Source organism: Cyprinus carpio, chromosome B4 (assembly GCF_018340385.1).
Source record: "Cyprinus carpio isolate SPL01 chromosome B4, ASM1834038v1, whole genome shotgun sequence".
Lineage (NCBI taxonomy): Eukaryota > Metazoa > Chordata > Actinopteri > Cypriniformes > Cyprinidae > Cyprinus > Cyprinus carpio.
The window spans coordinates 12,423,719-12,445,070 of record NC_056600.1 but is presented as its reverse complement, the minus strand read 5'-3'; the positions used below and the strand labels follow the sequence as shown (position 1 = coordinate 12,445,070).

The 21,352-nt window shown below is 34.7% G+C and overlaps 1 protein-coding gene across 1 annotated transcript in view; it reads right to left on the bottom strand.

Annotated features, from left to right (window-relative positions):
• col7a1l (collagen type VII alpha 1-like) overlaps window positions 1-21,352 on the bottom strand; it is a 58,812-nt gene that overhangs the window by 19,808 nt on the left and 17,652 nt on the right. The window contains exons 11-65 of the mRNA XM_042722633.1: window positions 20,603-20,719; window positions 20,365-20,511; window positions 20,034-20,153; window positions 18,552-18,710; window positions 18,327-18,440; window positions 18,048-18,148; window positions 17,918-17,927; window positions 16,490-16,627; window positions 16,245-16,391; window positions 16,037-16,156; window positions 15,105-15,251; window positions 14,078-14,344; window positions 13,547-13,686; window positions 13,286-13,409; window positions 13,045-13,188; window positions 12,009-12,196; window positions 11,850-11,927; window positions 11,748-11,765; window positions 11,638-11,664; window positions 10,848-10,916; window positions 10,175-10,255; window positions 10,027-10,053; window positions 9,620-9,664; window positions 9,466-9,534; window positions 9,286-9,381; window positions 9,062-9,088; window positions 8,899-8,952; window positions 8,499-8,570; window positions 8,171-8,230; window positions 8,037-8,064; window positions 7,897-7,940; window positions 7,657-7,692; window positions 6,947-6,991; window positions 6,130-6,165; window positions 5,758-5,793; window positions 5,631-5,663; window positions 5,054-5,125; window positions 4,307-4,366; window positions 3,915-3,950; window positions 3,673-3,753; window positions 3,436-3,471; window positions 3,167-3,211; window positions 2,874-2,945; window positions 2,694-2,729; window positions 2,485-2,514; window positions 2,200-2,241; window positions 2,047-2,109; window positions 1,929-1,967; window positions 1,689-1,748; window positions 1,526-1,558; window positions 1,092-1,157; window positions 958-1,002; window positions 837-872; window positions 247-273; window positions 40-108 (exon numbers count right to left, since the gene is read on the bottom strand). Coding sequence (XP_042578567.1) covers window positions 40-108; window positions 247-273; window positions 837-872; window positions 958-1,002; window positions 1,092-1,157; window positions 1,526-1,558; window positions 1,689-1,748; window positions 1,929-1,967; window positions 2,047-2,109; window positions 2,200-2,241; window positions 2,485-2,514; window positions 2,694-2,729; window positions 2,874-2,945; window positions 3,167-3,211; window positions 3,436-3,471; window positions 3,673-3,753; window positions 3,915-3,950; window positions 4,307-4,366; window positions 5,054-5,125; window positions 5,631-5,663; window positions 5,758-5,793; window positions 6,130-6,165; window positions 6,947-6,991; window positions 7,657-7,692; window positions 7,897-7,940; window positions 8,037-8,064; window positions 8,171-8,230; window positions 8,499-8,570; window positions 8,899-8,952; window positions 9,062-9,088; window positions 9,286-9,381; window positions 9,466-9,534; window positions 9,620-9,664; window positions 10,027-10,053; window positions 10,175-10,255; window positions 10,848-10,916; window positions 11,638-11,664; window positions 11,748-11,765; window positions 11,850-11,927; window positions 12,009-12,196; window positions 13,045-13,188; window positions 13,286-13,409; window positions 13,547-13,686; window positions 14,078-14,344; window positions 15,105-15,251; window positions 16,037-16,156; window positions 16,245-16,391; window positions 16,490-16,627; window positions 17,918-17,927; window positions 18,048-18,148; window positions 18,327-18,440; window positions 18,552-18,710; window positions 20,034-20,153; window positions 20,365-20,511; window positions 20,603-20,719 — 4,112 coding nt within the window. The remainder of the gene's footprint in view (window positions 1-39; window positions 109-246; window positions 274-836; window positions 873-957; window positions 1,003-1,091; window positions 1,158-1,525; window positions 1,559-1,688; window positions 1,749-1,928; window positions 1,968-2,046; window positions 2,110-2,199; window positions 2,242-2,484; window positions 2,515-2,693; window positions 2,730-2,873; window positions 2,946-3,166; window positions 3,212-3,435; window positions 3,472-3,672; window positions 3,754-3,914; window positions 3,951-4,306; window positions 4,367-5,053; window positions 5,126-5,630; window positions 5,664-5,757; window positions 5,794-6,129; window positions 6,166-6,946; window positions 6,992-7,656; window positions 7,693-7,896; window positions 7,941-8,036; window positions 8,065-8,170; window positions 8,231-8,498; window positions 8,571-8,898; window positions 8,953-9,061; window positions 9,089-9,285; window positions 9,382-9,465; window positions 9,535-9,619; window positions 9,665-10,026; window positions 10,054-10,174; window positions 10,256-10,847; window positions 10,917-11,637; window positions 11,665-11,747; window positions 11,766-11,849; window positions 11,928-12,008; window positions 12,197-13,044; window positions 13,189-13,285; window positions 13,410-13,546; window positions 13,687-14,077; window positions 14,345-15,104; window positions 15,252-16,036; window positions 16,157-16,244; window positions 16,392-16,489; window positions 16,628-17,917; window positions 17,928-18,047; window positions 18,149-18,326; window positions 18,441-18,551; window positions 18,711-20,033; window positions 20,154-20,364; window positions 20,512-20,602; window positions 20,720-21,352) is intronic.

Sequence of the window (21,352 nt, the reverse complement as noted above, 5' to 3'; positions counted from 1 at the left end):
AGTTTATCTAAGCTCAAACAACAAAGGAAAAATAATTACATCTTGGAGGACAATGGGAGGACCTGGCAAGCCTGGAGATCCTGGCTCTCCTTTTTGACCTACATTTCCCTAAGCAGTTAAAATGGCAAAAATAAAGAATAATGGGCATAATGGATATAAACAAACCATTTAATTGTACTATAGTTAAAATTGCATTTAAAGAAAGTAGTGTTGCATTATGATGTGTTTGATTTTGGATTATCTTACATTTGCACCAGGTTCACCTTTTTCACCCTATGCATTAAAATAAGAAATTATGTTAGCCAAGTACATTTCAGCTGAAAGGAATAGTTTGCCCAAAACATTGGTGTAAATGTACTCATTTTCAGGCCATCTGTGTATTTGTTTCTTTATCTGAACAGATGTGTAGAAATTTAGCATTACATCACTTGCTCACCAATGTATACTGTGTAGTGAATGGGTGCCGTCAGAATGAGCTGATTTAAAATTACAATAATCCACAAGCAATCCACAAGACTTCAATTAATGCCTCATGAAGTAAAAAAGCTAAAATATTAGTCTTCTATCCATAATATTGCTTTCTCCAGTGAAAAAATTGTCTTGTCTGAATCAGGAGAGAAATATGGACAGATCAAGCACCTTTTACAAGTGAAAACAGTCCAAAACGGTTTTACAAAAATATGAATATGGTTTTTGGATTTTCTGTTCTGATGAAAAAACAAACTCATCTTGGATGGATGGTCTGAGGGTGAATAAATTTACCAAATTTTCATTTGTGGGTGAACTAAACATTAAAATATAATGGATTTGTAGTTCATATAAGTCTGTTGTCCCACCTTTGTCCCTTCATCACCCTTTGGTCCTTGATCTCCCTGGATAAAAAACAAAACAAAACAGTGGTTTAGTTTTATAAAAAGTTCAAAAGCATTTAGAACTACAAAAATGTATTAAACTTACATCTTTTCCAACTACTCCACGTTTCCCATCAACACCAGGTTTACCCTACAAGAGAAGAGAACAAAAGATTGGAAAAAGGAAGAAATGACAGAGATGTTATGGTTTATATCTGATGTAAATGTTACTATACTCACAGGTGTCCCAGGTAAACCAGGCATACCAGTAATCCCAGCACGTCCAGGATCTCCTATCTCACCTTTCTGTTAAACACAAACACACACACGAATGCACATAAAACCCTAAAAAAAAGGGCAGCATTAACTCTAGCCACTCTAATTATGATAATAATCTGTCCTTCAAAAACTAAAGATAACCTTTAGGAAAGTGCATGTAATTGTTGGATTTTTTTAAACATATTTTAGCTAAATTCTTTATTTCACCTGACATTAAGCAAAATCATAAATCAAAGGTGTTCTACAGACTCATTAGCAGACATTGTGTAGACATTTGATGCACTTTAAGAATGTTCACCGGTCACACACCCTGCAATTCAGTTAATGTCACTGAAATTTAAATCATGAATCATATGATAAATTATCACAAAATAGCTTTTATTAGGTCTACTCACTGGTCCTGGGTCCCCTTTCTGTCCTGGTTCACCCTGTGGACACACAAAAACACTGAAAATTATAACTTAAAGCAATTACAATAGAACATATGAAGAGAACGATTAGCTGTCACCATATTTTAGAAAAGTTCTACAGATTAAAATTAAAACAAAAAAGTCAAACCTTAGATCCAGGCCTTCCTGGTAAACCATCCACACCATCTCTTCCTTTACTAGATCCAGGCTAGAAGAGATAGAAATCTGAGCTACATGATATAATATATAATGTGTTTAAGTCTTCTTCCAATTATTAAAAGGCATGTCATCTGAACACTGACAAAAATATGCAGAAGAAAAAGTTGAATCTCAAACTAATAAGCATAATCAAATTAATAAAGGTGGACATGACTTTATAGTGGCTCACCAGTGAGTTCCCAGGAGGTCCTGGTTTACCTTCAGGACCCTAAGGGAGAATAAAAGCAACCCATATCATTCTGTTTTTCATACATTTATAGTACATTAAATGTGGAAGCCTAACTTACAGGTGGTCCAGGACGTCCTGTCTCCCCTCGGAGTCCTGGGAGCCCTTGCTCACCAGGTTCACCCTTTAAAGACAACAAATATCTACTGTGTTTAATTTTTTTTGTTATCTGTACATTTTTAAGAATTTAAAATGTCTAAATGTTTTCTTTTACCTTAATGGCCCTGGTGAGAATGGTGTTATCTGAAGTGGTAAACTAGGGAAGAAGAATTATTAGAATGTGAAGTTACTGACAATATGCATTAACAAGGATAACCATGAAATAGTAAAAAAAAATGCTTCTAAAGACAGAAAAGAAAAGAAAACAAGGGAGCAACACAGGCTTGACAGCTTTTGACATGTGCAACAAACCAACCAACTGAAAATAACATGATTGCATTAATATTAATTTATGTTAAACTGCTTGAATATAATAGCAAGTACAGAGAGGAAAACTCACTTGAGTGTCTCCCGGTGGTCCCGGCCTTCCCTGCAGAGAATGAAATATTAATACGGTGACTCCTGCGCTTTAATTTATCACTGGAGAGCATGACACGAAAAACTGAGATTCTGTTAAGTGAGAACAGAGCATGACCGGCCCTCGAAACATTGACAAAATTTTTTTATAAAAATAAAACCATCCTTGTGCTTTTTAATAGCAGAACGTACCGGCTCGCCTTTTTCTCCTTTGTTTCCCTCTGGACCCTGAAATATATGGGCATTCATTATCAAACGGTATTGACCAATCCTTGTGATTATTGTTCATAATTCATTGTCTCTTCGAAAGTGCTTTAGAGAAATATTGATTAAATCCTGTCTACAAAATGTAAAATAAAGGAAGCTGCTTACTGGTAACCCTAATTTCCCAGGCTCGCCTTTTCCCCCAGGGTCACCAGGTCGTCCTGGAAGACCGAGAGGCCCCTGACATTGGAGATGAGGAGAAGTGACTTTATGACTTTATGCTTTTATAACTAGTGTTAGGTAGACAAGGATAATATGTTTTTAATTGGAAGGGTTATATTACAAGGCAGATTCAGATTATCTGATTTATACATACAGTACAGAGATGTTAGATAAAGAACGTATGAAAAAATTTGAGGGAAACAATGAAAGAAAGAAGTGGTTCAGAAGAGAGACAATACCTTAACACCTCTCTCTCCAGGTTCTCCCGGTGAACCAGACTCTCCCTGTAAAATAAATAAATAAATAAAACCTGAAATCATCTGCTCTGTAAAGATAAAAAACAGCTTAATAATAAACATACTAAATAATGCCTAAATGACAAACAATTTTTGTGAGGTTGAGGGGATCTAAATCAATAATAGCTCAGTATATAAACAATTAAAGTAAATAATAAAAACAAAGATTGTGTAAAGGTATGGGTCTTTCTGTGCTTGTTGTTGATTCTCACCCTCAATCCCATCTCTCCATTCAGTCCTGGCAGACCCTGGAATCCATTAAAGCAGAAAATGTAATTTAATATGAATGAAGCATTAATTAAAAAGCAAACAATGGGTATTTTATGGCAAAGTAACCCTTCTATCTCTAATATCCTTAGTGCAATGATGCATAGCACACACACGCTCACATATACACACACACTCCCATCCTTCTTGTATCAGTCATTCTGGGCTTTCGATTTACTTACATCTTTACCTCTTAGTCCTGGAGAACCAGGATTGCCTGGGAAGCCCACCTCCCCTTTCTCTCCTTTGGACCCATCGCTGCCCTGGACACAATCAAAGGAAGTGTTCATGTAAATGGTTTAATTGAATCTTTTATGCACTCTCTTTGATACACAAATCAAATTCCACAGATATTAAAATACACAAATGTGAATTTGACAGGTATTAAAATATAAGAGGCTAAATGTGAGTATAACAAACTTACTTTAGGCCCAGGTTTCCCTGATAATCCAACATTACCCTGCATTTAAAAAAAAATAAACGAGACAGAATGGTCAAAATAGTGCATGCTGTTTTTTCTCTTCTTTTGGGTATTCTAAAACTTTTTTTTTGTCTAATATGTGAATTTATGAGCAAATAGATTTATACTTGTATTTGCAAAATATATACAATACTGCTTTAGTGTAATAAATGGTGAGCATAAGAGAATTCCTTCTAAAAATCAACAAATCTTACCGAACTTACCAAACTTTTAAACAGCAGTGCAATTCTATATATGGTTTACAAAATGAAGGTGTGGAGATTTTTTTCAGTTTTCTTCATTGTGTCCTACAGTAAGAAGTGTCCTACAGGCCAACAAGCCTCATAAACACTCACTCTTTCTCCACTCTCTCCTTTGGGACCAGGCTGACCAGGGATTCCAAATCCAGGACTACCCTTCAAAAACCCAGAAGACAACACATCAGTACATTCACATTGGCAGCTAATCAATATATACAATTAATTGTACTTTCACATTCAAAACATTCACTTTCAAATTTTCATTCTGCGAGTGAACGTCGCATTATTGTGCCATCCCAAAAAGCCACAAAATCACTTTCACAGACTTTTAAATGAAATGTTCCCTCCTGGTGGAATGACCTGCCCACCTCAATCCCAGCAGCCATTTCAAGAATCGATTGAAAACACATCTCTTCCATCTTTATTTGACCCTCTAACTCTAGCACTCTCTATTCTAATTCTATTCTTTGTTAAAAAAGAAAAATATACTCGACTTGCATTCTATTCATTTACTAACTGCTAACTAACACTAGCTTCTTTAATCTTTTTGTATTCTATTTATTTGTTTTATTTTGATTTGTTATACAATTAACAAATGCAAAAAAAAGGCCTCTAACACTAGCTTGCTCTATTCTATTTCTATTCTGTTTTCTTTTTATTTATTATATAATTAAAAAAAAATTGCTACGTGTACTGCATTAAGCTAACTGAGACTTGTTATAGCACTTGTGCATCATTGCTCTTTTGTTGATTTTGATTGTTTCCATTGTCCTCATTTGTAAGTCACTTTGGATAAAAGCGTCTGCTAAATGACTAAATGTAAAACGGCGAACATACACCTACCTTTTCACCTTTATCACCTTGATCTCCTTTGATTCCTTGTGGTCCTTGTGGCCCAACTTGTCCAACATCCCCCTTTACACACAGTCCAGGTGGAAAAAAGATAACCAAGCTTAAATATCTCTGCTTATGACCATTATAAATAATAAAAACCTACCAACAACAACCAATACGGCAGCTGTGCTCAAGCTCAGTTTGGTTTATTTAGAAGCATCACTAAAAACTTTTAATCATACAGATTTTACCCCTGGAGTGTTTTGGGACTTGCAACAAAACATTGCAATCTATTATAATCTATGTCTTTTTTTCCCTTTGTGTGTTCATTGACAAGCAGACCCGGGGGAGCTCTTAGTTTCATATCTGTGCTCATGCAGTAATTAACCGTGTTTAAGTTGTCCAAGTGCTGGATGCACTGCTTGTTTTCATCAGTGCAGTTGAGGGAAACCCAAGTGGAAATAACTGTCAGATTTCATTCATGAGCAGGGATGTAAATCCCAAGGGTGACTTGGCTTTGGTGCAGACAGTTGTTCACATATTAAGACATTTTTTACATTTTAAAACCAATTCTTGATTATCTTACCCTGGCACCCTTTTTCCCTGGAGGACCGAGTATCTGTGAAATGTGAGGGGAATTATTAGCAATGCTCTATTCTTAACCAAAAATGTGTTAGATGAGACACTGAGGGATTCTGGGACATCAGTTTTACCCCTTTAGCTGGGTCACCAGGTTGCCCGCGCTGCCCCTGTGAATCAAACACAGAAATACAAATCCCACATTTTTTATTTGTAGACAGTTGTGAGTGCTGATATGATAAACTGCATAAATTTACATGCATTAATTGACTTCACATAACTGACACTCAATGTGAGTTTAAATAATAACGTACAATTAAATGGTAGGTTTTGAAACATTAGCTGATTGCATTGCTGTATGCTTGATTATACACACTTATTAGTTATCAGGTAAAGTTAAAATAAGTTAAACTTGTTATTTAAAAGGGGCAATTGACAAAATTTGGGTAGTGTAGTTTATTAGAAGTACTAGATTTGGTTAAAAGAAGAAAATAGTTTAGATTCACCTCGTCACCCTTTCGTCCAGCAGCTCCAGGGAAGCCCTAAAGTTTAAAAAGAGAAAGTAAACTTTCCCTCTAATCATTGCAAGAATTATGAAATTAGTATTCAGCAAATATGAATGACCTCAGGTGCTTTGAGAGATGTTAGATGTCTAGTGTGGGCTCTCTGAGAGCATCTTTAGAGTGCGGTAGAGCTCTAAACCAAACGTTTTATCATGCCATAGTGTTTCTGAGGAAACCAAGGATAATGAGGAGTCGAATCGTTGGAGAGTGTCCTTGATCTCCTCTCTGAAGCCTTGGGTTTAATAATGACTTTAATAATAATTTGAAACTAACTGAAAATCTGAATTGCCAGAGATGGACACACAGTGGCAAGGTTGCATGTGAAGGATATAAAAATATAGTATTTCTCAATGTTTCATGTGTGTAATTCTCTTGCTGTCTCATTATTAGGTGGAAACTCCATTCAGATGTTTCTCAATTTAATCAGGTCGATAATGGATCCTTAGTTTGATGTGTATTTTGGAGTCCATCACTGGCCAGAGAGCAGAGAGGAGGCGTTTTTCCTTTTTCTTAATCGACTCCTTTAATTTCCCCCGAGATCTACAGCTCATCTTTGCTCTTAATAGAACTTCCGACAGCCCCATACAGAGTGCAGAAGTTTGAAGAGCGAACAAACGAATAAGGATTTGACTTTTTAAGAAAGCATGCGTGCAGTGCAGTGATTTAAATCCATTAACTGGTTCATCACACATCTGACCTTTTTCTGTAGTTGCTATTTCTATCTTTCAGGGAAGTGAACAGGTAAAAGTTATGGACTTACTGCAACTCCTGGAGGCCCGATAGGTCCAATTTCCCCACTTTCACCCTGTCGAAGAAAGCAAGTTGTTATTTAGGCTAACTGCGGGATTTATTATTTGTAGTTTATGTAACTGAAAACAAATGTCAGGTGTCAAATAAAACCTACATACAAAAAGTGAATGTCACATCAGATAGCCATTATTGTAAAATAAACATGAGAGGGGGGTCAGGTCTTGTATCATCCTGAACAGGTTTATTTTTATGACTAGCTAGCTGACTATACATTATCCAACTTCTAACATGACTGCTTACCAAGTATACAAATCAATGGACATGAAATATTGATTTGAGTCAAGATTATATTATTATGCGAGAGGAAAGAGCCAGAAATGTCATAAAACTAAAATATCTGACCACAGAATCAAGTACTCCAGACAGCAAGCAGCTGATGTTGATGTTTAGTGCATTTGATGTTTAAGAAATATTCCAGATTTCAATGAGGTTCTGACTATGATACTAGTGAACTGAACTGATTGAACATTTTTGAACAAAGTCAAGTAGGATGTATTATGGATCAGGTTATTAAATACAGAGCAGCCGCAGCACTAGACAAAAGCACTGACTTGATGTGATTGATTTTTATTTATTTATTTTTATTTAGAGAAAGAGCAAATTGGTTAAAACAGAGCAGTAAGAAAGTCATGTACCTGACTAAATTGTGTAAAATCATACCTTGTCTCCTTGATCCCCTTTAAGACCCTTTTTCCCCTAAACACAGACAAAAACACAACAACAGTGAAACACCCCTGTCATAAAGAAGCACTTAACATTTATTAAACAAAATTGCATCTAAAGTTGACATCTGTTAAATGGTTCATGATGATTCTTTGTGAAAGACAGACATAATTTAACAGCACGAACTGACAGACTAAACACTTTGATGCTGAAATAGTTGTGTATATTTTGACAAACCCGAGGGCCTGTGATTCCCTGGACTCCTTGGATTCCTGCTTTTCTTTTTGGATTTGTATGGATATTGAAAATTACTACATTTTACAAGTTTGTTGTGTTTGTTGTATTTTGCTCTGTTGATTTTATTTTCAACATGCTTACCTTTGGGCCTTGTAGTCCTGTATTACCCTGAAAAAATTGATTAGCACTGAATTAATAATTACCCTTAAGGTTTTTCACTGTGGAACATGCATACTTTAATGAAATACTAATATAACTCATCAGAAACAAATACCTTTTCTCCTTTTGGCCCAAGTGGACCTTGAACACCCTGAACTCCGATACCTTCCTCTCCCTTTATGATGAACACAAAAGAAATTCAATCAAAGAGCAGCTGCACTAATTTTAGCTACATGCAGTCCTGACAGAAAGGAAGGGCAATTTTTTTTTTTTTTTTTTACAGCTCTCCGAACAAAAAGATAGCAGGCAGATGACCAGAGAGATTTAATTTATGCATTTTAACTGTCTTGGGCAAGCTGTTGGATGTCGTTGCTTAAAATAGCTTTTATACCACTGCTGAAAGCACAAAATGATATATGAAACCCTTTTAGATATTCTCAAACCTTCTCCCCCTTCTGCCCAGGAAGTCCTGAAAGTCCATCCACTCCCACTGGTCCTGGTAAACCTGGTAGACCCTAGGAAAACACATCCACTTTTTTTCATTTTATAATAATTAAAACACAACCTACTTAATGGCTTACATTCAATAAAACAAAAATTGCTTTGATATTTTTTTTTTTTAATTTAATTTAATATAGGACATTTTTTTTTTATTTTATTTACTAAAAAATCTTTGTTTTATTTATCTACAACTTTGAAAAATATTTTTTGAAGTTTGCTTCTAGCTGTTTCTACATATTAATCTGGGATAGAAAAGTATTTGCATTTTTAGTATAAAATCAAAAAATAATAAACAATGCATAGAGTAGCTTTAAAAGAGTAAGTCTTAAAGCATGCACTAACATTACTTCCATGCTCCCCCTTTTCTCCTTTCAGACCCGGTTTTCCACGCGGACCCTGAAGAATGTGAGAAGCATCATAATCACACATTTATGATGAATTTTGCATGTATATTTTATATAAAATTTTAAATGGTAAATTGTTCATTGAGCAGTAGATGACTTACTTTAGGACCAGATTCTCCAATCTCACCCTAAGAGGACGAAAAATACCATGAAATACTGCAAATACCACACGCTGCATGTGAGTGTGGACTTGTATTGTAACTTCACATTGTGCACTGAAGCTACATCTTATATACAGTATATATAGTAAAAATCTTAACAACTAACATGAGGTGATTTTTTTTTTAATATACACATGTGCATACTCCTCATATTTCATACTAACCTTAACAGAGATTCCAGGAGAGCCCGGAGACCCAGGCAAACCAGGGAGTCCTGGAGGACCTGATACCCCTGGGACCCCTGGAGCACCTGGGGGGCCTTTAATCAAGGGGGAAAAGCATCCAAATGCAGTTATAATTTTTAATAGATTAGTTGCATATTATGCAATGATACAATCACTTACAGAGGATCCAGGTTCTCCTTTACGTCCTGGAAGAACCTCCATACCTCCCATAACATAGCCTGGTTCACCCTATGTGAAAAAATAAATAAATAAATAAAAAACTATATACAACCACTATACAACATATCAAATGCTTGGCAATTACTAAACTTACTCTCTCTCCTCTCTGTCCTTTAGGTCCAGTATTACCAGGAGGCCCCTGAGATTGTAAAGAAGAGAAATAGGAAGAGATGTAAAGAAAAGGTTGGTCTGATAGTCACTTTCACAATCACACAGAGAAGTATCTAATGGTTTAAAATGTGAGACATTTAAAAAAAAAGGGTGAGCCTTTAAAAGAAAGTGGGGGCAAATAATCTACACTGAGCCATAATCATTCCTCATTACTCTCTCTGTGAATCACTCAAAGATAATTGCAGCTTTCCCAATTCTCCTACTAAGATATAAAAAGGACTATAGGACATCATGTACATGTTTTAAATAAGTATACTAACTACCATTTCAGGAATACACCAATTTAAATATCACCACTTACACTGTTTTAGATGTAAAAGAGACACTTACCATGTCACCAGGAATTCCAGTCGTCCCCTGAATCAGATTAAGAGATTGTTTATGCACATTCACAACTATAATCAACAATATTCTTCTCAGTAAGCCACATTTGTTACATATTTTGCTGTATTAGACTGAATTTCAAACCATCCTTTACCCTTTGTCCAGGAGAACCAGGAGGTCCAGTTCTACCCGGTCTTCCTGGTAAACCCGGAATACCATCCGTTCCGGGAAGACCCTGATGAATGCAAAGTGGGAATGATACAGACAAAAAAAAAATAATATATATATTATATAATATACACAAAAACACAGAAATTGTTTGATACTCCTCAAATATAACAACAGAACATCTTCAGTGCACATATTACTTTGAAAGCAAATATAGAGCAATATGAATCCACGCATTCACATTGATACACATCACAAAAATAAATAATGAAACATCATATCAATACTGATCTTGTTAGCAAGACCTGTCACATTTCATTTGTTATTCAAAAGAGTCGCTTTGATATGACAAGTGCTTTCATGTGTCGCCTCCTCAAAGAGATAACAGGAAGAGAAAAAGCAAAGTACGAATAGCATCCCGTACAGAGAGAGATCTGTGATATTAATAATTAGATTTAATCCTTTAATCTACTAAAACAACAACTGAGTCACAAAAACAATCTTATCATTAACAGAACGGCTTGGTTTAAATATTAAATGCTTCAGTAATTAACATAAACCTCAACATGTAATAATGAAGACAGGGAGGGGGTGTTTTATTTATATTTAAGTTTTTGTTGTGGAATGGCATGAGCGCTTCAGATGGTGGATGTACTCACGCGTTCACCCTTTTCCCCTTTGACCTTTAGAGAGAATGAATCATAATGCCCCGGGCCTTGCTTGAGTCGCTACATCAAGAGAAAAACATTAAAAAAGAAACGCTTTTAAAATAATAATGCAAAAAAGACACAAGATTTTTATATTTTCTTTAGACATTGTGTGTGCAAAGCTAGTGTTGTAATCGTTAACTAAAACTAATTTTATTAAAAACATTCTTGTTAATTAAAATATATGAAATATATATATATATTATATATTATATATATATATATATATATATATATACACTATACTGTAAATATTAGATAAAAAACCCTAAAAACTAAATGAAAATGAGAGATGTTGACAACAAAGTGCAATGAGTTTGAGCACTAAAACTACTAACTGAAATAAAACTGAAACTGAAATAAAAAAATAAATTTAAACTATTTAGATATACTGTATTAAAAAACAAAAAACTAATAACATTGACAAAAGCAAATAAATTACTAAAAATGTAACTAAAATTAAAATGAAAACTGAAAATATAAAAATAAAAGCTAATCAAAACATGAATAAAAAGTAGATAAATAATACTAAAATGAAACAAAATTTATAGAAATTAAACAAAAAGTCAAATAAAAATGGAAAATATATTTAAAAAATATAATTCAAAATATTAATAAAATTATTAAAAAAATGCAAATGACATTGTGCAAAATTCGCAGTTATGATGCCATTTAATTACTGAGATTAGCGAGAAGGAAATATAGAAATGAAGAAATAGCAATCTGCTGGTGTCTAACATACCAGGCCACCATGACCAAATCCATCGCCCTGCAGTGGAGAAATTAGATACGATCATATCATCAGTTATAATTATTTGATCAATAACACATGATAACACAATTGCCACTTACCTTCTCTCCTTTCTGACCCTGTGAACAACAGCAAACCGGGAATGAGGATTCATATAAGACATGGTGTGAAAGCTGTAGTGAGGATGTAGAGGAAGCGTTTACCTTGCAGCTAAGTGGACAGGGCCCTTCTGGTTTACTGAGAGCTTCTGGGTCATCTGTAGGTGTGTCCAGTTGAGCAGACTAGGACAAAGACAAATACAAATCAGACTTATCAGTATGTATTGTGAAAATAACACTCATATTCGGATCTGCAGAGCACACCTCATCGTGTTGTTTGAACTCTAATTGTAAGGCCTCGCTACAGATGCTGCTGATAAACTCTCTCTCGATGGTCGGAAGATCATCGAAATCACTGGCGAAGAAGATGTTCTTGTAAGTGGTGGGAGAGGCGATGGTCCTCAGCTCCTCAATATCTGCATGAGCAATGCCGATGGCCAACACACTGACACCTAATACACAAATACACATTAAAACATTTATGCATTCAGCCTTATACTAAAGTGTTACTAAATTATGATGAAGTAAATAAACACATGATGATTCTCAGAATTTTAGGGTCAGTACATTTTGTATTTTTTGAGAGAAAATTGAAATGAATACTTTTATCCAGGAAGGACACATTACAATTTTCAAAAGTGACAATAAAAAAAATAATAGTAATAAAAAATAAAAATCTACTTTAAATAAATTGTATTTTTTCTCAGAATTCTGAGTTAACATCACAGTTTTCAGAATTTTGGAAAAAAATTTTTTTACATAAAACAAGCTGGAAAAAAGCTTCCAAAGTTAACAGTTCTTTTAAACTATAATAATATTTTTAGTGCTGTCAAATGATTAATCGCATTCAAAATAAAAGTTTTAGTTTACATAATATATGTGTTTATACTGTGTATATTTATTATTTATATATAAATACAAAAAACACATGCATGTTTTTTTTTAAGAAATATGTTTTTTTTATATTTTATATATTTATATATATATAATATAAAATATAATAATATGAAAATATACATGCATAAACATGAAAATAAATACTGTATGTTTGTGTATTTATATATACATAATAAATATACACAGTACACATATATAATGTAAACAAAAACTTTTATTTTGGATGTGATTAATTGCAATTAATCGTTTGACAGTGCTAAATATTTTCCAGTATTACAGTTTTTACTGTATTTTTGAAGAGACGTTAAACAAATCTTACTGACCCCAAACTTTTGAAAAGCATTGTATATTTAGTTGTGTTTAAATATCTGTCTATTCCTGCATTGCAGCTGATATTACTCACCCAGAGCATGTGCTATCCTGGATGGTGGCTCTACGTCATCCTGTGCTCTCCCGTCTGTCAGTAACACTAACACGTGAGGGACTTCCTGTCTCATACCCAAAGACTCCTGAAACATCTCCCTAAGGACATAGCTGATCCCACGACCTACACACACGTTCACAATCATTACATTTTAAATGAGACATCCCCCTAATATTTAGCATTAACAATTTTTAATCTTTGAATGTGTTCGAATGTGCACCTGTTTTTGTGTTCCCCCCTCCGTAGCGGACTTCACGGAGTGCTCTCAAAACGGAGTTACGGTCTTTGTGAGTGTTAAAGTTGAACTCGATCCTGGGCTGATCACTGTAGTGAACTACTGCTATCTAAGGCAAGTTAATGAGATGGTTTAATCCACACTTTGTGCTTATTATGAAACTATAGATTTAGTGACTAAGACAAAGAATCGTCCCAAATGAGGTGGAAAGTCTATAATTTAGTATAGCGCATTAGCATGTCCTACCTGTGTTCCTTTAGGTCCTATAGAGGGGAAGTAGGTGACGATTCTAAACAGGAAATCCTTCAGCTTGCCAAAGTTATTAGTTCCAATGCTCCAGGATTCATCGACCAGAAACACAATATCTGCCTTCACCCTGCCACACACTAACAGAAAGAAGCACACAATTCATTCACAGTGTATAGGTTTACATTGTGTAGACAGTGCAGTACAATTTCTATACTTCTTAAAGGCATCATATCATAGAAAATCAATTATCAGCACAGATGTAAAGCTGACAATGTAATGCGTATTAGAAATAGTTTTTGTTTCAAATTTTACATGCAAATAAGGCATTGAAAGTTTCAAAGGAGCAAAACAATGAAAGCAGCCTGTTTTATTCTACGGGTCACTGAGAGGGTGCGAAAAGTATTTAAACAATGAATATTTCTGGTGCATTTAAAAAGCAGAAGCTTTTACATTTTTTCAAGTTGAAAATTTTACTTGAAAACTGAAAGAAAAAAAAAAACAGATTAAACCCAGCTTAATCGGAATGACCTGGTCCAGGTGGAGGTGTCTTGACGGACAGGATGGTTTGGTCATTTACTGTGGTCATTCTGGTCAGTGCTGAAGCTGTTTGGCCACTAGTGATCTGAGGCTTCACAGTGAGTCTCTGAGTGGTTGTGTGTGCGCTGGGGGCTTTGACCAATGGGGTGCGAGTATTTCTGGTTGTGGTGTGGAGGGGGGGCAAGCCATTGATTTTAGTATTAGCAGAGACAGGGGCCGGCGTAGGGTTCTGGACAGGAATGAGACGAGGAGCTCCCACTGTAAGACAATTACAAAAAGTCCTGAGCTCAAACAAACCAGTTTTGCTTTTACTATAAACCTCTGTTCAAAGGTTCGGAGTCTCATATGGCCATCAAGGCTGCATTTATTGATCCAAAACACAGTATAAACAATAATATTGTGAAATATGTTTATATGTTAATATATATATGAAAAAAAAGTGTAATTTATTCCTTTGATAGCAAAGCTGAATTTTCAGCAGCCATTACTCTAGTCTTCAGTGTCACGTAATACTTAAGAAATCATTATAATATGCTGATCTGCTGCTTAAGAAACATTTCTTATTAATATCAATGTTTGAAAACATTTGTGCTCATTAATATATATTTTTTTGGAAACCGTGATCCCTTTTTTTTCAGGATTCTTTGGTGAATAGAAAGATATAGAGATCAGCATTTATTTGAAATAGAAATGATCTGTAACTTTATAAATGTTTTACTATCACTTTTGATCAGTTTAATGTGTCCTTGCTGAATACAAGTATTAATTTAGTAAAAAACACACACTGACCCCAAACACTGGAACAGAAGTGTGTTTTAAAAATAAACTTTTCAACATAATGAGTTTCAAAAACTTTTTCTTCCCTAATCAGCATTCAGCACAAAGACTGAACATAATTTACACCAGATGTGTCTAATACATCAATCATGCCTTACAATGTAAGTGCAACATTATAAATAAATAATAGCAACATTTTCAAAACTATAATGCTAATGATAGTTGCAAAGCTAGGCCTTACAGATCCTCTTAGTGATGGTTGTGACCGGACCCTCCACTTCTCCATAAAGAGGTCTGATGGAAAATATATAAGTTCTGCCATATAGCAGATCTCGGATCTTATAGGAGGTGAAGCCAGAGCTCAGCAGATCAGAGGAGATGTCCACCTCTACACAGAACATAGATAGATAATAGCATTAGGATAAAATAATGTCAGCATGAATGTGACAAAACAGGTGTAGGAAACAAAAAACTGGAACATCTGGGAGAATCTGTCGTCTGCAAAAAAAAAAAAAAAAAAAATTTCAGATGCCATAAACACTTTTATATCAGTTTAAAACACTTCAAGGACACAGCGACTTCCAGAATCTGAGTTCTGTGTCTTATGTGTCATAAGCTGGAATAAAAGTGCACTTTTAAATTCCTCATAACCTTCATGCTCATGCAAAGCACACCCTCATTAGAAGACCCTGCTGACGTCATCAAGACAACATGAATGAATCACAGATCTCTTTATGATCTTATCTACGCTGTTCTATTCTCTTTTCTTATGTCTTGTATATCTGACAAAAAGGCTTTTGTGAGAGGAACTCTTATTACAAGAGCTTATCTGAAATTAGTTTCCTCATGCTATTTAGCAACACTCATTAACAAATAAAAGGTTCTAAACCATCTGAGCAGTGCTTGAGCCTAAAGCCAGGTATCAGCTAGTTTCATCTACTGTAATAAAATAACATATGATGTATAAATAATCTATTATTTGATTTATTTATTTTTGCATATCTCCATTACCATGGATTATAATATATATATATATATATATATATATATATATAATATATATATATATATATATATATATATGCATATTTAGGATATTTTTACACATTGAAGGTCATGCGTGTAAATGAAGGTGCAGTCTGTCTGTAAATATGTTTTTTTAATGCTTCTGACCTGATATATGTCTCCAGGACAGCAGGTATCCAGATGCTCCAGTTACACTGGTCCAGTTCAGTACAGTGCTGTTGTCGGTGGTGTTCAGAGCACTGAATCCAGTCACCTTGGGCAGATCCACTGTAACACAACAGCAACATTTATTCAGATACTTATTGTTGTACATTTACATGAAAACAAGCAGGTTGAAATATTAAAAGTGACTTACATGTGCGGGCAGTCACCATTACTGGACTTCCCTCTTTGCTTCTGGCCACTGCAGAAACCTGGATCTTGTATGCAGAACTGGCAGGCAGGTCAGTGATGGCGAAGGACGTGGCAGAAGAAGATACTACCTCACTCTTTTTTTCTCCACCTGAGAGAAAAAACACAGAATAGCAGAGTAAAGATGATGGATGGATTGTAGTGAAGTGTTAATTGTAATGGATTGTAATGAGGTCTGCTGGAACCCACCATGGAAAGGGCTCCAAGTGATCTTGTACCCAGTGACCCCTGGTGTTTTCTTCCAGGCCAGTTTGAAGGAGTTGGCGCCAATGTCCACAACCTTTACTTCCCGAACTGTCTCAATCAACTCAGAGTCTGTCAAAGAGGCTGCAAATGCATAAACGTAAAACAATTAGCAACTCCGTATTTTGATAGAAATAATTCAAACATAAGTATTATTGTTTTGTTCTATTTTAAAATGCACATATTATTTAAAATGTATAAAAATGTAAAATTCATTCAAATATTTAACTTTTTTTAGATATTAAATCCAGAGAACATGACTCTTGAGGAATTATAATCCAATATGTATGGCATATTCAAGTCAAAACAGGTTAAATAAATAATTGCATAGCATTAAATTTTTACACAGGGTTTGTTTAAGTGCAATGCAGCCACTTTCTGCTTTTCACAGTGTTGTCTGTGAAACTGTGAAGATGTGCTGATAACAGTGAAGCTGACAGCAGTCAAACACACACTGAGCTTCAGTAAAAATACTGCTCTATACAGCTGTGGTTGCTAAAGATGGGGGCTCAAACACAGGAGCTGTCAATCAATCTCATGATATCCCTCAATCCCACTGGAACAACGGACCCCGACTGTCTGAAGTGCTTAATTAATTGAACAGAGATTTCTTCTTATGGCTTTGATAATGACATGTGCCTGTCGACCAGCTGTCATTGTAAGAAGACACAGAGCCAAACTAAGCAGTCCAAACGGACTAACAAGAGCCAAGATTTGTTGGTACAGCTTTCCTACAGAGTAAACGAAACCACATAAAACACTGTGGAAGACATAGTACAACACAGACAACAATACAAGGACCAGTATGAAGAGGCTGTGAAAAGGTGAAATAAGCAAAAATAAGAGTGTATTAAAGGAATATTCTAAGATCTGGGTTTGGGGTTTCGGTGTGTTTATTACCACTGAAATAACTCTGACTAGTCCTTTGTTTTCTTAAAAAAATTGGTATGATGATGCACTTACAATGGAAGTGAATGGGACTGATTTTTTTAGGATGTGTGATTGTTATGATTTTTTGAGGAAGTGTGTTTGTTCTTTTGTTTTATATTGTGTTATTTATTCTTTTGTTAAATTTTGTTTGTTTAGATGTTGGTCAGGTTTACAGAGTTAATTTGTCATGGAAAGGAAGATGTAAAATTGGATAAACTTTATACCTGAAATGTGAAAAGTGATTTTCACACTAAAATCATGTTAACACATTGTTTATGTCTATACTGTTGAAATGGTGAGTATTCTAATGTTTACAAATTGGCTCCATTGTAAGTGTTTCATTGTTTGCTTTTTTTTTTTTTTTTTTTTTTTTTTTTAAGAAAAGGTGAGGCAAGTTGTTATTTTTGTATTAATCAACATTATGTCACAGCAGCTGAGCTTAACTTGTAATGAACTAAGAATCTTCAGACAGAAGGACACAGTTAACACATCCAGAAACAATACAAAGAAGGTTAAATCAAATACTGTGGCTATTTGTTTTTTATGAATCTGTGAATAAGTTCAGTCTGTTTGCTGTGAGAGAGTTTTCTGGTCCTTCTGTGTTGCTGTAGAGAGCGTGAATGCTGACAGAATAAAGAGTTTGTGGCTGAAGACCAGAGATGCTGTGCTGTAATGCTGCGGTCAAGATGATGATTATTATGAGTAATAAATTATTGTGGGGGAGAATATAAATTTTGTAAAATTTTTTGGTATATATTATTTTTTTGTTGTTTTTTTTAAATATAATATAGAGATTTTTTTCAAATTCAAAGTTTTATCATGATATTTAGTATAGGGTTTTAAAAAGTTTCACCTGAACTCCAGGTGAGTTTGTACTCTGTGGCCCCTACAATAGGACTCCATTCCACATCAATGGACGAGCTGGTGTATGATGTCACTTTAAAATTTGAGACATATCCGAGAGGCGCTGGGGAGCAGAACTTATGAGATGAGACCCAACCAACAAGCACAAATATATAAATAATCACTGTCAGAATGTGTTTTTCAAGGAAACATGACAAGGTGTCGGGTCACTCACAGGTCCTGAATGTAGCAGTGATGCCCGGACCAACCGAAGAACCAAAGAGAACGTAAAGGGAAAGCACATACTCGGTGTCATGGACCAGATTCTTCAAAACATACTCAGTAGTGCTGCCATTCAGAGCCAACTGCCTCGGCCGATCTCTCCCTATGAACTCCACATACACAAACACACAAAGTTAAAAAAGTTAAGTTAAATATGCCAAACGTTCTAATAATTTTGGCCACTACTTTATATGAATATATATATATATATATATATTGTTACATATGTTTTGTACATTCTTTAACATATACTATAATATTTTCTTTTAAATTTAATTTAATAAGTATATTAATTATAGTTTTTTGGTGATATATAAATACAAATACCTTAATAATAATAATGTGTGTGTGTGTGTGTGTGTATACACATTTTATTAATGTTAATATTTTTTATGTCTCTACTAATAATAATAAAATTGCATATTTTATTTATTTTATTGCCGAGCAGATGAGTCCTTCTTCTTTAGCCATCTTCAAGAATCACCTAAAAAAACACATCTCTTCCATCTTTATTTGTCCCTCTAACTCTAGCACTCTCTATTATAATTCTATTCTTTTAAAAAAAAATTGCCCATTTTAGACTTGTACTCCATTCATTTACTAACTGCTTGTTTTCTTAACAAAAAAAAAACTAAAACACCATTCTTCTCTAATCTTTTTGTATTCTATCTGTTTGTTTTCTTTTTATTTATTATACATTTAACAAAAGCAAAAAAGGCCTCTAACACTAGCTTGCTCTTTTCTATTTCTATTCTATCTGTTCTTTTTATTTATTATATAATAAAAAAACCTTACTACGTGTACTGCTATATTTGTATAATAATTCATACAAACACATATCAACATTGTATATTTATATTTAAAATATATAATGTATAATAAATAATAAATAATAAATCTTACTTTCATGTTTCAAGACTTTTTTGAAATACTAAACATCTAACTTCTAATTTTGTCTCTCTCTCCCTCCGTTTCTCTTCCCTTTCTCCAGAAACTCATCTCATCCTCAGACTCATCTATATGTATGTGTCAGAGTGTGTGGTATGAGTCACAGAGCTCTCCTTCATCAGAATGTTCTTCCAGGTCGTTCTTTTAAAGCAGATGCCCGCAGCCCATCACAGTGACAGAAAGGAGTCACTTTCAAAGACTCTTCTTTTGGAGGTGCTCTGAGGTGCAATCAATTCATTTCTCTCACACAGAGCCCCAAACTTACACACACACAAATTCTCTTAAACACACAAAGTTGACGGCATGAGTCATGAGGCAGCACAGCGACACCTCATGTTGTCACCAACCTGTCGCTTCCATGAAAAAGGGACTATAAATCAGAAAGAGAGAGGAAATGAAAAGGGAAACAGACTACAAAGTGAAAGTGGAAAGTGGAGAACGGCCAAATGCAGTACAAGGAGATGAAAAAAGGTACTTATATAGGTACCTGCAGTAGGGCCCCAGGCCAATCTGTAGCCTGTGGCTCCAGGTACAGCGTTCCATGAGGTAACAGCGCTGCTAGTGCTGACCGCAGACGCTCTCAGGGTCTGTACTGCACTGCTTTCCACTGAAACAAAGAAAGAGAGAGCATCAGCATCTTCATACGTGGCGTGACTTATTAGCAGTATTGTAGCTTTTCATACTCAGTCTGCACTATTTTTAATGTCCACATGAGTTAAGTAACATATATTGAAACCCCGGTTCCATTGTGTCGGCTCCATCTAGCTGTTTTGGAAAGCAAGCATATGTCCTGTGTGAACACCCCTCATAGTACTTACATGTCTTAGCTTTGAAAGCAGTAACAGGCCCTTCAATGTCCACAAAGATGGGGTTGATAGTGATGGTGTACTCTGTGCCAGCATGCAGGCCCTGCACCATGTAGAAATTAAAGTTGTCTCCCAGGTTCACGTTTTCTATGTGTCCCTCTGCGGAAATATGGAAGTAGGGATATGCTTGCATATTTATGCACATTTAAATAGGCTGCATTTAACACTGAAGCAGCTCAGCGCTTGTTACCTGATGATGACCAGGTGAGTCTGTATCCTGTGGCGCCTCTGACAGACGACCAGCGGGCCTGAACTGTGTCTGTTGTGGCGTTTTGCACCAGTAGTTTATCAACTGGCACCAGTTTCACTGCAACACACAGAGAAGGATAAGTGCAGCGTTTTTAATAGGATGATAATGCATGATTAAAAAATATAATTGTTTTACTTAAGTTGAACAGAAAAGAAATAAATGAATAAATAAAAAACAAGAGGACGTTTTATATTTTATGTTAAAGGTTTCACATGAAGATGTGTTACACTGCCATCTAGTGGTTAAACCAGTAAAACACACAATAATTCCAAGCCAAACAATTTAATACAAAATTTCACTTCAATTACAATAATAATAATTATTATTATCATCATCAATAATGATTTTAATAAATGGTAATATTATTACAATAATAATAATAAACTACTACTACTATAATAACAATTATTATTATTATTCCCAAACCATACAGTACTGAAGCACATTTCTTGGCATTTATGCATATTTGTGTCATTTTTATTTTGTTTATGCTCTGGATATTTTATTTCATTTTTATGTATACTTCATTTATATATTATTCTATCTATCTATTTGTGTATGCCTGTTTACTCAAGCTCACTTGCACTCCTTTTGTTAAACTCTGTTTAAATATTTATATATATGTATGTTGAATGTGTTACACTTAATGCACATTTATGCTTAAATATTGAAATCGTCATTTTATGTGCT